The 15,640-nt window shown below is 46.2% G+C and overlaps 1 protein-coding gene across 3 annotated transcripts in view; it reads right to left on the bottom strand.

Moving 5' to 3' along the window:
- The window catches only part of PEBP4 (phosphatidylethanolamine binding protein 4), a 216,608-nt gene that overhangs the window by 88,863 nt on the left and 112,105 nt on the right, over positions 1 to 15,640 (bottom strand). For all 3 annotated transcript variants that reach the window (XM_012435312.2, XM_012435313.3, XM_012435311.2), the window contains exon 4: positions 15,304 to 15,402. In XM_012435312.2, the coding sequence (XP_012290735.2) occupies positions 15,304 to 15,402 (99 nt within the window). The remainder of the gene's footprint in view (positions 1 to 15,303; positions 15,403 to 15,640) is intronic.

Here is a 15,640-nt window from a genome sequence, read left to right on the forward strand (position 1 = left end):
GCCAACATGGTGAAGCCCTGTCTCTACTAAAAATACAAAAATTAGCCAAGCATGATGATGCAGGCCTGCAATCTCAGGTACTTGGGAGACTGAGGCAGGAGAATCGCTTGAATCTGGGAGGCGGAGGTTGCAGTGAGCCAAGATAGTACCAATGCCCTCTAGACTGGGTGACAGAGCGAGATTCCATCTCAAAAATAAAATAAAATAAAATAAAAGGCATCTCTGAATGAACACATCTAAGACAGAGCTTGAGACTCCCCCTTGTCTCCTCACCTGCCTGGCCTCCAGTAAAGGGCACCACTGTTCACTTAGGCCCCAGAGCCAGGGGCCATCCTCACACCATCCTTCACCCTCTGTGTCTAATCCATTGGCACGTCCTGTTAGCTCTCAACCTCACAACAGGTTCTGAGGCTGCTCGCTCCATGGCCACAGTTCTTGCCTTGGTGCAAGTTACCATCATCCCTCTCAAAGGAGCAAAATAGTCTCTTAAACGGCTGCCTTGGGCCACTCCACATAGCAGTTACATTGACATTTAAAAGTACAAGGCAGGCTGGGCACGGTGGCTCACTCCTGTAATCCCAGCACTTTGGGAGGCCAAGGCGGGTGGATCACCTGAGGTCCAGAGTTCGATACTAGCTTGACCAACTAGAGACCCCGTCTCTACTAAAAATACAAAATTAACTGGGCATGGTGGTACATGCCTGTAATCCCGGCTACTCTGGAGGCTGAGGCAGGAGAATTGCTTGAACCTGGGAGGCAGAGGTTGCCATGAGCCAAGATTGCCCATTGTACTCCAGCCTGGGCAACAAAAGCAAAACTCCACCTAAAAAAAAAGTGCAAGGCAGGGGATGGGTGCGGTGGCTCATGTCTGCAATCCCAGCACTTTGGGAGGCCAAGGCGGGAGGATTGCTTGAGGCCAGTGGTTCAAAAGCAGCCTGGGCAACATAGTGAGGCCCCACATCTACGAAAAATAAAAATAAATAGCCAGGCATGGTGGTGTGCACCTGTAGTCCCAGCTACTTGGGAGGCTGGGGTAAAAGGATGATTCCAACCCAGGAGCTGGAGGCAGCAGTGAGCTATGATTGCATCACTGTACTCTACCCTGTGCAACAGAATGAGACCCTGTTTCTTAAAAACAGCGTCAAAAATGCAAGGCAGTTTTTCCCCTCTTTTGGAAGTCCTCGCATAGTCTGTGTGCCAGACTCCTTGCCCAGGCCTGGCTAAAGACCCAACATTGGCGGTTCTCAGCCCCAGATGCACATTTTTGCTTTCTTTCTCTTTTTTTAATTGTGATAAGGTCACTTAACATGAGATCCACTCGCCTTACAGTTTGTAAGTGTACAGTACGGTACTACTAACTACAGGCACCGTGTTGTGCAGCAGATCTCCAGAACTTAATCATCTTGCATTACTGAAACTTTACACTCGCTGAACAGCAACGCCCCAGTTCCCCCTCCATTTGCCCAGATGCACATTCACATCCCCTGACGAGCCTTAAAAATAAGAATGCCTGTGCTCCACCCCCAGAGATTCTGATTTAACTGGTCTGGGCACAGCTTCCCCGGTGATTCTGACAAACAGGATTAGAACCACCATCCTTCCTGGTCTCCCTTGCTGCCTCATGACGTCATCTTCCACACGGTGCCCTGTGACCACCCTGTTCCAGCCACACCGGTCCCCATCTGATTCTGGAACACACCAGCTCCTTCCTGCTATTCCCTTGTGGAGGGGGCCCTGTTCTCACAGGGTTGCCTGATGAATTCCCACTCTGCTCACAGGTTTCCGTCTCTGGGGAACTTTCCCCCCATCCACCTTCTCATCTTCATGGTTTTCAGGACTCAACTCCATCCTAACACTCCCTACTCTTTAATGGAGTCATTGATTTTTCTCCTCTGCTCCCCTCACCAGACAGGGAGCTCCCTAACAGAAAGGATGTAACTGCTTACAGGTTAGCACAGAGGACATTTAGGGCAGGTCACCTAGTCTGCACGATATTATCATGGTGGATACATGTCATTATGCATTTGCCCAAATCTAAACAAGATACAACATCAAGGGTGAACCCTAATGTAAACTATGGACTTTGGGGCAATAATGATGTAGGTTCATGGATTGCTAACGATCGCCAGTGTTAAGTTTATCAATTGTAACAAACATACCATTCTGGTGCCAGATGTTGACAGTGGAGGAGGCTTGGGGCAGGCAGCAGGTATATGGAAACACTCTGTACTCTGCTCTCTTTTGCTATGAGCATAAAATGCTCTAAAAAAATAAAGTCTATGTTTTTTTTAAGAAAAAGAAAGTTAAAAAAAAAAAAAACCCAAGGATTTGGTTACATAAACTTTTTGATCTGCAGTGCCTGAATGAAACCTGTTGCCTAAAATGTGCTGAACACATGCTGAATGAATGAATGAATGAATGAGAAGTCTGATAGATGCACAGAAAGGAGAAGTGTAACTCTTCAATGATCTAAAGCCTTTACTTCTATTGATGTGGCCCAAGATAATATTAACTGTCTTCATTCCTGCACTGTGGCTTTACATTCTATTATTAGCTTAAAATTTAGATTAAAATTAGCTTCAAAACTAGCTAAAACTCCTCTTGATCTTTTCCCCTCATGAACCTCTGACATGCCAGATCGTCCCCATTCTGTATGTGTGCAATTGATTTAGGACCTAAATATAGAACTTTAGATTAATCCCTATTAAATTTAAATTTCTCAATGCAGGTACAGGCTTTTGATTTGCCAAAATTAACTGTTTTATGTTACCCATCATATTAGCTACTCCTTGAAACTTTGACCTAAAATTTGGTGAGCATGCTATCCATAAAGATACCGAACAAGGTGGCTGGGCATGGTGACTCATGCCTGTAATCCCAGCACTTTGGGAGGGCGAGGCAGGCAGATCGCCTGAGGTCAGGAGTTCAAGATCAGCCTGGCCAACATGGTGAAACCCCATCTCTATAAAAAAACACAAAAATTAGCCAGGTGTGGTGGTATGTGACTGTAATCCCAGCTGCTTAGGAGGTTGAGGCAGGAGAATCGCTTGAAGCTAGAAGGCAGAGGTTGCAATGAGCTGAGATCATGCCACTGCACTCCAGCTGGGTGACAGAGCAAGATTGTCTAAAAAAAAAAAGGATATAAACCAACAAGATGAAGTGCTTAGACCAGAATCTTGTGACATGTCACCAGGCACCAACTTTAAGATTGGTACTAATTCATTTGTCAACTCTTCAAGAATGATATGTTAACAAGTCACAAAACTCCACCTAACACAACAGTCACCAAAGCAACATCTCTCCCCCTTGGCCAAAGGTTACCACGATCGACTTGTTCTAATGCCTGGCTCAGCCAAGCTGTACTGTGCTTACTGACAGCATCTTCCTGGTCCAAGGGGCCAGTGCATTTCCCAACAAGGAAATCTGAGTGACCCAGCATGATTTGTTTTTGGTAAATCTATGCTGACTCCTAATGTGCACTGTTTTCTATATTGTCTCAGGCTATCTGCTTATTAAACTGTTTTTGAATTTTGATGTTTTGATGAGGACTGATATTACACTTACCAGCCTAAATTTGGGAATCCACATTTCCCTTCCCTGTTTCTGGAAATGATTTCGTGATTGCAAATCTAAGCTCTTTCTGGACTTTGGAGGTGTAATTCATCTAGCAATCCCAACTCATTTAAAGCAATGGCGTGTTTGTGGATTGCAGAAGGGCTTTTTGTAAGAGTGGGCAGGGAAGGTAATAGTCTGCAGAGGCCTGGAAGGTCTGAGCAGGTCTGAGACACTACAAGCAGATCAGCAGGAGATCAAGAGGGTTGTAGGGGCAGGCAAGGCCCAGAGCCTCAAAGACCTTGAATAACACACTGGGGAGACAGGTCTCTGTCCTGAGATACTGGGGAATCACTGCAGGGCTTCAAATAGGAAAGCAATAAGATCCTATTTAGATTTTAGAAAATTCATTCCATGAAGGAAAGATTCACATTTTTGTAGAGGGTGAGATTATAGGAAGGGAACCAGTTAGTAGATGCTTGCAATAACAATCTAGAGACATCTATAACAATCAAGGGCCTCAATTAACATACCCATCTTGGCTTTTAATTTTATGTTTATTATTCTTTTTTCTACCCCATTCAAATGTTGAGCTTTTAATTACGCTGTTCCTTTGCTGAAATGCAATTGCTTGTATCCTCTGACTTTTGCAGGCCTGCTCATAATTTCAAGGCCCAGCTCAACTCTCATCTCCAATGTGAAGTCATCACGGAGTAATGCCACCCCATCCATCCACCTACAAAAACTCCACCTCCATCCATCCATTCATCCATCCATCCATCTACTCAACCTCTATCAATCCGTCCATCCATCTACCCACCCAACCTCTGTCCATCTATCCATTCATCCACCTACTCAACCTCTATCCATTCATTCATCCATCCATCCATTTATCTACCTACCTTCCCAATGTCTATCCATCCATTCATCCACCTACCTACCTGACCTTTATTCATCCATCTATCCATTCATCCATCCATCTACCTACCTAGCCTCTGTCCATCTATCCATTCATCTACCTACTCAACTTCTATCCATTCATTCATGCATCCACCTATCCACCCACCTACCCAGTGTCTATCCATCCACCTACCCACCTGACCTTTATCCATCCATCCATCCACTCATCCATTCATGTATCCATCCACCTACCCAACCTCTATCCAGCCATTCATTCACCCATTTAGCCATCCACCTACCCAACTTCCACCCATCCATTCATCACTCCATCCATCCATCTATCCATTCATCCATTCATTCATCCACCTATCCAACTTCTATTCATCCACCTACCCATCTACCCAACCTCTACCCATCCATCCACCCATACATCTATTCACTTTTCTATCAATCTATTCATCCATCCATTCACCACCCACCCACCTATTCAATCTCCATCTACCCTCTATTCATTCACCTACTCAACTCTATTAACTCATCCACCCATCTCTTCCTTCATTCTTTATTCATTCATTTCTTCATGACTTCATTAATTCAACATTTACTGAGGGTCGTTAATATTCTGGGCTAAGTGCTAAGAATATAAGAGGACACATTTCTGCTCTCCAGGAACTCATGGTCTAAGAGGGAAAAGAGACTCATAAATAACAATGAGGGCACTAATTGAGGTTTGACTGAGTGCGGCAGCAGCAGGGGCAGGACTGACTCACTCAGTTTGGGGGTGGTAGAGCAAGCCTTTCAGCAGAGGTGACGTCTGAGATGGGCCTTGAAGGAGGAGAAATTGTCTCACCAAGAAGAGGACGGTGCTCCCAATTCCCACAGCCATTTGAGTCTAAAAAGCCCACTTGGAGTTGACTGTAAACCACTGAGTATTGCTCTTTCATTATTTCCTGTATGTTGGCCTTGTCTCTCCAACTGTGCAGCAGGAAAAACACATTTTAAATCCCTAGCATGTAGTCATCGGATTTGATTGGATTTGATTTTTATTTACTTTATTAGTAGCCACAGTGCTGAGAGCAGTTCAGGTCAAACAATCAGTCCTAACAGCTCCCTGTTAAGTTTGATGCCCACTGGTGGCTTTTCTCCTTCAAGGTCTTTAAAGCGATAACCACACAGGCAGCTCCTTCTCCTGGCCAGGCCCTGCCCTACATCTTGGAAGTGACATATGTTTCATACCATCGGAGGCTCGACTTTCTAAGCTTCCTATGGAGGATTGAGGGTGGTAAAGGATGGAAGGAGGAGAGAGCCAGCATATACATAGCAACTACTAAGCGCCAGGTGCTACGTGCTGGGTGTTTCACAAATTTTATCTCATTACATCCTCAACATTCCTGCGAGGTCGACGTTAGTTTCCTCTTATACAGACGAGGAAACGGATTCAGAGAGGTAAACAATTTGCTCATAGTAAGTCAGAGAATCAGTCTCCTGTGTCCACACTGCACTTGGAGCCCTGGTCCCTGGCTGTGCATGGCTGAGACAGGTATGGCTATAGGCAGAGAGGCCACCAATCTCAAACCAAACTCCTTACACCAGCACCACCACCTCTTAGCCCCCACACGTGGCCCTAATATAAGCTGTCACCTGGGCTGGGCCTAGGTAGTGGTTGTGGAAGCCACTTAGACTCTGGAGTGGCAATATGGCCCCCTGAGTAGGCATGTAGGTTTTGGGCTCCAATCTCACGCAGCCACGTGCTAGCTGTGACATCCTGGGCAAGTTGCTTACCCACTCTGGGCCTCAATTTCTTATCTCCATCACCTCCCTCTTTTATGAGGACTGCACGAGATGTTTATGTAAAGCACAGCACTTGGCACCATTTGCCAAGTGCATCAATGATGTTTTTTCCTACTTCTTCCTCTTCACTCTCTTCTTTTCCTCCTCCTTTTTATTTTCTCTTCTTTAGTTATTGTTGTTGTTAATATTTTCTCCTTTTTTATGAGATGGAGTCTCACTCAGTTGCCCAAGCTGGAGTGCAGTGGCACGATCTCAGCTCACTGCAACCTCTGCCTCCTGGGTGCAAGTGATTCTTCTGCCTCAGCCTCCCCAGTAACTGGGATTACAGGTGCCTGCCACCACACCTGGCTAATTTTTGTATTTTTAATAGAGACAGGGTTTCACCCTGTTGGCCAGGCTAGTCTCGAACTCCTGACCTCAAGTGATCCACCTGCTTCGGCCTCCCAAAGTGCTGGGATTATAGGCGTGAGCTACCGCGCCCGGCCTGTGGTTGTTAATATTTTCTATGGATATGAACTATAGGGAGAGCGTCTCTAGCCAGGAGAGACAATATGGCAGGTGGAGACACTGTTGGAGATAGCAAGAGGCACACCTTACAGGCCACCTGCACCAGCCGTCTACCCAATGGGAAGATTCCCTGGCTCACCCATGAATAATTACTGTCAGTAGTAAAAAGCCTGCTCCTCGGTGGGGTATATGCTCAGCTCCTGCACAGTTCAAATTCTTAGAAAGTTCTTCCTCATATAGGACCAAAATGTGCTTCCCTGTAAAACGTCCCCCATTGGTCCTGATTTCGCCTAGTGGAGTCCAGCAAGACCCTTTTCTGTTTTCCAAGGAGATTTTCTTAACTCTTTAAAGGCCACTCCTTCTCATGTGTCCGTAGTTGTTCCAATAGGCTAGCCTTCCCTTCTTCTTTCCACTACTGCTGACCTTATGTGGTTTCTACAGAACCTCACCATTCTGGTTGCTTTCCTATGCTGGTCACTACCCCTCTTAAGTTACTGTGGCCAGAACAGAAGACATTATTACAGTGTGGCATGAACAATGCAAACAGACAGAACTCTCTAAGACCGAGGAAGGATCATCATGCTTCAAAGATGCTGCCCACCCTCTCCCTCCACCCTCCCCCACCTCATCTCTTCCTGAGAGCATCTGCTCAGGGGTTGAGGGGGTCTGAGGCTCAGAGGACAGTGACATGCCCAGGTTCCTCGTGTCAGGGCAAGGGTGGATTTGGGCTGCTGGTCTTATACATTTTATGACTTTGCCCATGAAGGAGTGCCAGGAGCCACCAGCTGTCCCCTCAGAGCTGAGTTCAGAGTTGGGTGAGCTTGACTGTGCTGTTCCCTTTGGGGTGTCTCATGGAGGGTGTGTGTGTGTGTGTGTGTGTGTGTGTGTGTGTGTGTGTGTGAGAGAGAGAGAGAGAGAGAGAGAGACAGACAGACAGACAGACAGACCGAGAGAGATGGAGAGACAGAGAGACAGAGAGAGAAAGAAAGAGTGAGTTTCTGCCTGATCCAGGAATTCTCCTGGATGGCAGAATTGGTTTCCATAACGACTTTCTGATATAAACATATTTGATAAAAATAAGTTAACAGCAGAGCTGTGGTGGAGCACAGAATCTCAGAGTGCTGAGAGAGAGAGAGAGAGAAACCTCCCAGAAGAACAGCATTTTCTTTCTCTTTCACCCCACCTAGTCATCCTCTCTATACACACTTGCCATAAACCAACTAAAAAGCTTTGTTTACCATATTCCTGTATATACTGGCTCCCTTCCTGCATGTATTCATATCCGCTCTCTCTCTCTCTCTCTCTCTTTCTCTCTCTCTCCTTAGTTACCTGAAGCACTACAGTATGTATGGGATAATATGATAAATTCATTTCCAATTCACTGCATTATCCCTTGAATATTTTAATGACTCATTGAATGGAGTAAAAAAAAAAAAAGCTATTTCAAATGAACAATTATGCTGCATTAGTCTAAGGGCTGATTATATTTAAACACTGCTCACATGGATAACAGGACACAGCGACCTCAGCATACGAGAGCTAATTTGGCTCTTATCTCCAAATAATTTCACATCGCAAATTACCATGAAAACCTAAAGAGCTTTAAAAACATTCATCAAAAGATAATATTCCACTTTGTAGCAACATTTTATTTAGATTATTTTGAATGGGAGCGAAAGCATCTCCAGGGCGGGACAATGACAGCAGAGTGGGACCGTGAGTGATAAGGAGATGGTAAGGGCGCTGGCTTGTGTTAAAAATAGAGGTGGGAAGTGTTGGACAGGAAGGGGCTGCAGCCCCAAATGTGGGCAGCGCACCGCAGGCCTGCCTGTCACTTGCACCTAGCATCGCACCTGGGCTGTGGCCTGGGATGACTCCAGGGAGCCTGCTCTGGTGCAGGAGGCCACAGGGATCCCTAGAGACGGAATGATGGGACTGATCGTCCCCCTTCCAGGTCCCAACAGGCTTCGGTTTCCACAAAAGCCAGCTGGAGTCATGTTAGGTCCTCCAAGTTAGGCCTGGGTTCATCTGGTTTCAAAAGGCAAAAGGATGAGCTATGTTGGGCACCGTCTAGAATTTTTATTTTGCAAAACATGAGTCTAATCGTCTAAGAGAATTTGCTAAATCATAAGCATCTGCTGTGGTCAGATGTCAAAGTTGGGGGTTGTAGGGGAGATCATTACATTTATCAAGGTCCTACTACTCTGTGTCAGAAGGCTTAATCTCATTGAACACTGGGAAATATATATTATTATCATGCCCATTTTAATGATGAAGAAACTGAGCCTCAGAGGCTTCTCCTCTTTGCATATGCAATTTCCTTTTTCCATGCCTCCACTCTGAAGAGTGAGGATTTCTGTCAGTTTCACAAAGGAGAAGTTGCAGTCTCAGAGAGGTGAAACAACCTGCCCAGTAGTGCAATTGATCACTCAACCACAAGCGTCCTGGCAGTTGCTATCCACATAACTGAAAGCAGGGGGCTATAATTCTTGCCCTGTTTATTGCATTTCCCATTATCTTATTCACCTAATGCACTTAGAGGTCCTTCCCACCTGGAAGTGGCGGAGCCTGGCACCTCCTCTGGCTCATCTGACCTAAAGTCCAAGCTCTTTCTCTTTCCCTTGAGGGTGACCATGTAGGAGTCTGGTTTATCACCAGGGTCACCTCCTCACTGCCTCTAACAGCAAGCACTCGTTATGGCCCATAGATCTGCACCTACATGTTAGGGAGCCTAAGCCATGCCTTTTAGCTGCTTGTTACTTAAAATGAATCCTCACATTACAGATCAAAGCATGCATGGGAAATGGCACAAATATCAGTGGCAAAAGTGAAAATACAGCTCTAAAACAAATCATTATTAATCCCATTTCCTTGGTTTGACCTCATCATCTGAACTTGCAGTCCTGATAAAGATTGTTTATTCTGTTTATCATCATTAGCCGGGTCCTGGATATAAAGAAAATGAGATTATATCATTATTTTTATATCGATATACTTAAATTTCTATAGGCTCTGCCACTCCATTGATTAGGATACACGTGCCGCTTGCTATAGTGCCTCTCTCTAGGGAGGCTTCTCCTCTTTGTGTATGTAATTTCCTTTTTCCTTGTCTCTACCCTGAAGAGTAAGGCTTTCTGTCAGTTTCACAGAGGAGAAGTCACAGTCTCAGAGAGGTCAAATGACTTGCTCTGTAGTGGCACCGATCACTCAAGCACAAGTGTCCTGGCATGTGCTATCTACATAACTAGAAAGCAGGGAGTAATTCTTGCCCTGTTTATTGGATTTCCCATTATCTTATTCATCTAATGCACTTAGAGGTCCTTAGGAAAAAAACCTCTAATAATGGAAAATTTTAACCCTACAGAAAAGTAGACAAAATAATGACCCTTTAGAGAGCCTTTTAATTCAACCCAGAATTGGTTGCATTTACAGTTGCCAAAGGTGGAGGGCACTGAATGAAAGGGAACCATGAACTTGCCAGTCTCCTTTTCTCTCTTAAAACAAAAAAGATATTCAGGGCAAATTTTAGAATCATTGACGGTTTCTAGGAAGATTTTCTTTTTTGGAAGAAGAAAGGTACTCTTGTCTCCTTAATTGTTCTTAGTGTTCTTTGTCACCAATCATGATATTCTTTGTGGAAAGTATTAATATACCATCTTCCTGTGTTCAATATTCCCATTAACAATAAAAAGTCTAATGAAAATATCTGCATGAAAAGCCCTGAGCACTAATTTCAGAGACAAATAAAAGATGAACCAATAAGTGTTTCTTTGAAAATGAATGATGCAAATTAATTGATATCTTAATGAGCTTTCAGCATGAAGATTATTAGTTAGATGGAATCCGAACTGAGTATCATCTTTAAGGAAACGCTAAGGACACTGCAGTGGGGGAGAAAGATGTTATCTGTCAGTGCTCAATTAGAAATCTCTTGCTCAATGAGAACACTTCAAAGAGGGAGCCAAGTGAGACAGCATGCCTCAGGTATCAGTCTCTGCCTGTCCCAGCCTGGCCAGGTTTGGAGACTGGAGCCAAGTCCTGTTCCTGAGTTGATGGAAACCCACAGGTATAGGAAGTCCCACCCCAAGCCAGTCCCTGGGGCCCTCTTAATACTCCCACTGTGCTATGGATTCCTTCCTTGGTCTCTAGAACGGAAGACCCGCGAGGGCAGAGCCTTCCTCAATTTCGTTTGCATTTGTGATGCCAGTGCTAGCCTAGCTACCTGATTGAGAGCAATAATAATAACATAACAGCAAACAACAATATAGAGCTTACTCTGTGTTCTGGGTATTGTTCTGAGCACTTTCCTTAAAATAACTCACTCGAAGCCAAGCGCAGTGGCTCACGCCTGTAATCTCAGCACTTTGGGAGGCTGAGGCGGGTGGATCACGAGGTCAGGCATTCGAGACCAGCCTGGCCAACATAGTGAAACCCCGTCTCTGCTAAAAATACAAAAGAAAAAAAATACCCAGGCATGGTGGCAGGTGCCTGTAATCTCAGCTACTCGGGAGGCTGAGGGAGGAGAATTGCTTGAACCTGGGAGGTGGGAGTTGCAGTGAGCCGAGATTGCTTCACTGCACTCCACTCAGGTGACAGTGTGAGACCGTCTCAATCAATCAATCAATACATACATACATACATACATAACTCACTTGAGCTTCATAACAACAGTGTGAGGTAGGCACTACTAGTATCTCTAGCTTACAAATGAGTATATTGAGACAGAAAGGTTGAGCAACTAGACCAAGATCACACAGTAATAATGGTAGATTAGGAATTCAAGCCACAGCAGTCTGACTCTGGCTACAGAGTCCTTGCTCTTAACCATTGTGCTATACTGAATAGCGTTCAATATATACTTCTTGAATTAAATGAACAAAAGGGTCCCATGAATGAATGCCTGGTCCCTATGGCTGAGCATGTCTCTAACTCTTAGGCTTTCTTTAAGTCATCCAAAGTTCCAGAGCTTTATCCTACTCTGCACTAGACCCTGCCAGCCTCTCTCTGGAGTGGAGGTGGGGGGAGGGAGGTGCCACAAATGACTCTTGTATTCCTAAAAACTAGTTGCTGTCCTGTTTCAACCCAGATAGCCTGTCAAAAAATTGTCCCTGGACAGGGAAAATGTGGCACACATACACCATGGAATACTATGCAGCCATCAAAAATGATGAGTTTGTGTCCTTTGTAGGGACATGGATGAACCTGGAAACCATCATTCTCAGCAAACTGACAAAAGAACAGAAAATCAAACACCGCATGTTCTCACTCATAGGTGAGTGTTGAACAATGAGAACATATGGACACAGGGGAGCATTGCATACTGGGGTCTGTCAGGGGGAAATAGGGGAGGGACAGTGGGGGGTGGAGAGTTGGGGAGAGATAGCATGGGGAGAAATGCCAGATATAGGTGATGGGGAGGAAGGCAGCACATCACACTGCCATGTGTGTACCTATGCAACAACCTTGCATGTTCTTCACATGTACCCCAAAACCTAAAATGCAATAAAAAAAAAAAGTCATCCCTGTTAAGGGGTTCTTACGGCCATGATCTTGTCTACCATCCAGTTAGACCTGGCCACCTAATACCAAGGTCAGCTGAAGTTCCACCAGGTTTGCGTCTGTGGTCACTGTGAACCATGAGACCATGGTCACTCTGTGTCTGCAGAGACTGTACGGCAGGCTTTCCTACTGAGGCTGCTTGGGTAACGATGATATCTAGGGTGTAGTATTATGGGGTCCAAAACACTTACCTAGTGTGTTTTATTTAACAAGATAGTATTCCCTGGGGACAGTTCTCTGGAAGCATCTACCCATAAGGGTACTTAGAAATAGAACCCTGGGAGTGAGCCAGGGGCTGGTAGAGGGAACCACAGAGATGACGTCTTCCATGGTATAGAGGGCACAGTGGCTCCTTTTCCTAGTGGAGTTGATGGGAGAGATGTGATGTGACCCAGGCCACATGGTATGGCAGGAAAGGCGTGTGACATAGGGTTAGGGGGCGCAGATTGAAGACTCACCTCTCTAACCCACCAGCTGAAAGATGGCATCATTCAGCCTCTCTGGACTTTGCTTTCCCCATCTATAAAATGAGGATTATGTCTATTTCACAAAGTGGCATCGAGCTTCAGGAGTTTTAAAAATGCTTTTCACTTGAAAATTGTTCCGCAAATGAGTGATGTTAAGAACGACCAAGGTACTGCAGCTCTACGGTCTTCCTTCAATCTGCTCAACCTCTCTGGGTGCTTATTAGAATGCCATGTTCTCCCCAGACCGACTGAAGTGGAAGTTCTGCGGCTGGGGTGGTGCCTAGGCAGCTGCATTTTAACAAGCTCGTCTGCCCATTCAAATGCACTCAAATGCTTGAGACCCACTTAGCCACAGCGAACACCAACACAAAGGAAGTGCTCTGGGTTTGATCAGAGCCTTCGCTTCCTCTGCTTAAGGTCTAGAACCTGAGACCTAAACGAATTTGGTTGACACCATCTCTGTGGCTGGTGGAATTTTGGGGAAGGTGGGCAGGGCCAAGTGGATATCACTGCCGCTTCCTGCTGAACACTCGTGAGGGAAGCGGTGCAAATGCGATGGAAACCCAAGCCTCCTCCTCCGGTCTGAGCGGGAAGGCTGAGGGCCACACTCGGGCAGGTGGCATTGGTCAGTTCTGTGGCTTAGCAGCCTTGCCGGACAGCTGCCACCTGTCACCTGCCACCTGTTCCGGTTCTAAGCTGGGCGGCTGAGGCTAAACTCATGTTTGTTGCACAGAGCTCCTGTGAGAGCTCCCTTCTGAGTATGCGGGTGAGGAGAGTAGAGGAGTAGGGGGTCTTCAGGCTTGGAAGAGAGGCAGCCTCATGATCCCAAGTCCCCTCAATTCTGAAGTCATCCCATCCCTAACTGCTTTTGCACTCTTGCCTCAGGACTGCTGAGCAGAGCTCCCTAACAGGAAGCCCTGAGTGCATGGGGTGGCTGCGCATGTGACCTTCAGAGCAATACTCCTCTCTTGAGTGTCTCACCCCTGAGGCCGCTGAGGAGGGCTAAGTCCAGAAAATGACAATGCTCTAGCCTGGGTGGGTGGAGATGCCACATCTTTCTCTTTCATGCCCACTTCTCCCCTCCGCTTCCTGATGGCTCAAACCTCCCAGCTCTGTTGTGTGTTTACCGTGTTTGGCTGGGGAAGTGTATGGAGTAACAGAGGTGGCTCCAGCACTGCCCATGAAGCTGCTGCTTGGGTCTCCCTTGAGATAGCCCCTTCCAGGGCCATAGGCAGGGCTGCCTCTAGGGACAACTGTCCACCTGAGCTCCCTGGGAGGGGCCCCGGTTACTGGGCCACCCACTGGTGGCCAACTCCCACCCAGTGGCTGTGAGCACCCTGCCTTGCTCAGGATAATCAGAAGCCAATTCAGATTTAAACCCCTTCCTCTACCCATAGTTCTAGAAGGAAAAACACAAACCCCTTGTATTGGCAGAACTCTCTCTGTTTTCCAAAGCACTCTTGTAAGTCATTGGCTCATCACGACGATCACAGCAAGTCAGCAGCCCGCTTCCCATATGACAGAGCAAGACGAAATGCCCAGAGGGGCCGACAGAGGTCACTGAGTTGGTAGCCAGCCAAGATCCACACCACATCCAAACTCTGTTTTGCTAGCTCTGAGTTCCCACTATCTTACAGGGTTGATGCCTTTGTACGCTCTTTGCAAAGCCCATCGGCAGGTGTTCTAGGCACAGATTTGTGACTGTTTGAGGCAAGTGTGGACCTCCCCAAAGAGCACTGCCAGGCACTTGTGAACAAAAAGATTCAACCATCATATGCAATTGGTAAATCAGTGTATATGATGTAGTGCATATTAGACTACTAACAGCTCCAAAAGCCCTTCAGTGAGAAACAGAATGAATTCAGTTCAACCCAGAGTATCCAAAACTTGTTTGGCAACATAGCCTTTCCCCCCACACAATGGCACAAACAAGCCACCAGATTTGAGGAGCCTCCCTGAAGAGGGTGAGCAAGGCTCCTTCACAATTATGATGACAAAGACACAAAGATGAGAGGCGGCAGCTTGTTTCTATACACAAAAAAAAGAAAAGCAAATTGCTGTGCCTTTCTCAAGCCCCTCGCCCCATCACAGGGAGGAGCTCCAGGACCTCCCCGGCCGGCTCTGCCACCTGCACGTCTCAGAATCCCCTGAGTGCCCCCAAATACAGTGGTGTGCTGAAGCCAATTGTTAACATTTCAGAAACAGTGTGAGTCAGTTTTTAAATCATCAGGAGCTTGAAACTGGCCATAGTGGGAGTATTTATTTATACCATAAAAATCAGCAAACACTAGAAATCAGAGTTCCCCCACCCTTCCCGAGGGCTGGTTTACCAGCGTACCACTGGCCCTGGGACACTTTCTGAAATTGTTGGAAAATTTGGGAGGGCTCTGACAGCTGAGCGCTGGGGGAGATCGGACACGGAAGTCCTTGCTCCAGCCCTCCTGGGTGAGAGGTGGGAATGGCACTGAATGACAGTCTTCCAGCTACAACCCCAAATGAGTCAGAGAGTGCCTCTTGGCCTGCTTACCTTGATATCTGTTACCAGCCAGTGTCTCCAGAATCTCTGTCTGGGTTCTGCTCTGCTAGGGGCATCTGGATCCACCATCACCAGGACATAGGTCGCACCCTGTAACACACACACCAAAAAGTAATGTAGAGTCATGGCTGAAATAGGAAAATACCACCGGGCAGACCTCCTTTTTCTGCCATTCCAATCGAGAATGGCTGAGTAGCCCTATGGCATCCCATCCAGTTTATCCTTGTTCTTGTGACATCCCTGTCACATCATGTTTATTCTCAGAGAAATGGCATCTGTGAAGCAGACAGCAGGACTCTTGGCTTCCCCTTTGTGAGGAAGAATAAAT

This window comes from Aotus nancymaae, unplaced genomic scaffold, assembly GCF_030222135.1.
Source record: "Aotus nancymaae isolate 86718 unplaced genomic scaffold, 86718_ANA_hifiasm-v0.15.2.pri h1tg000079l, whole genome shotgun sequence".
In the NCBI taxonomy this organism is placed as follows: Eukaryota; Metazoa; Chordata; class Mammalia; order Primates; family Aotidae; genus Aotus; species Aotus nancymaae.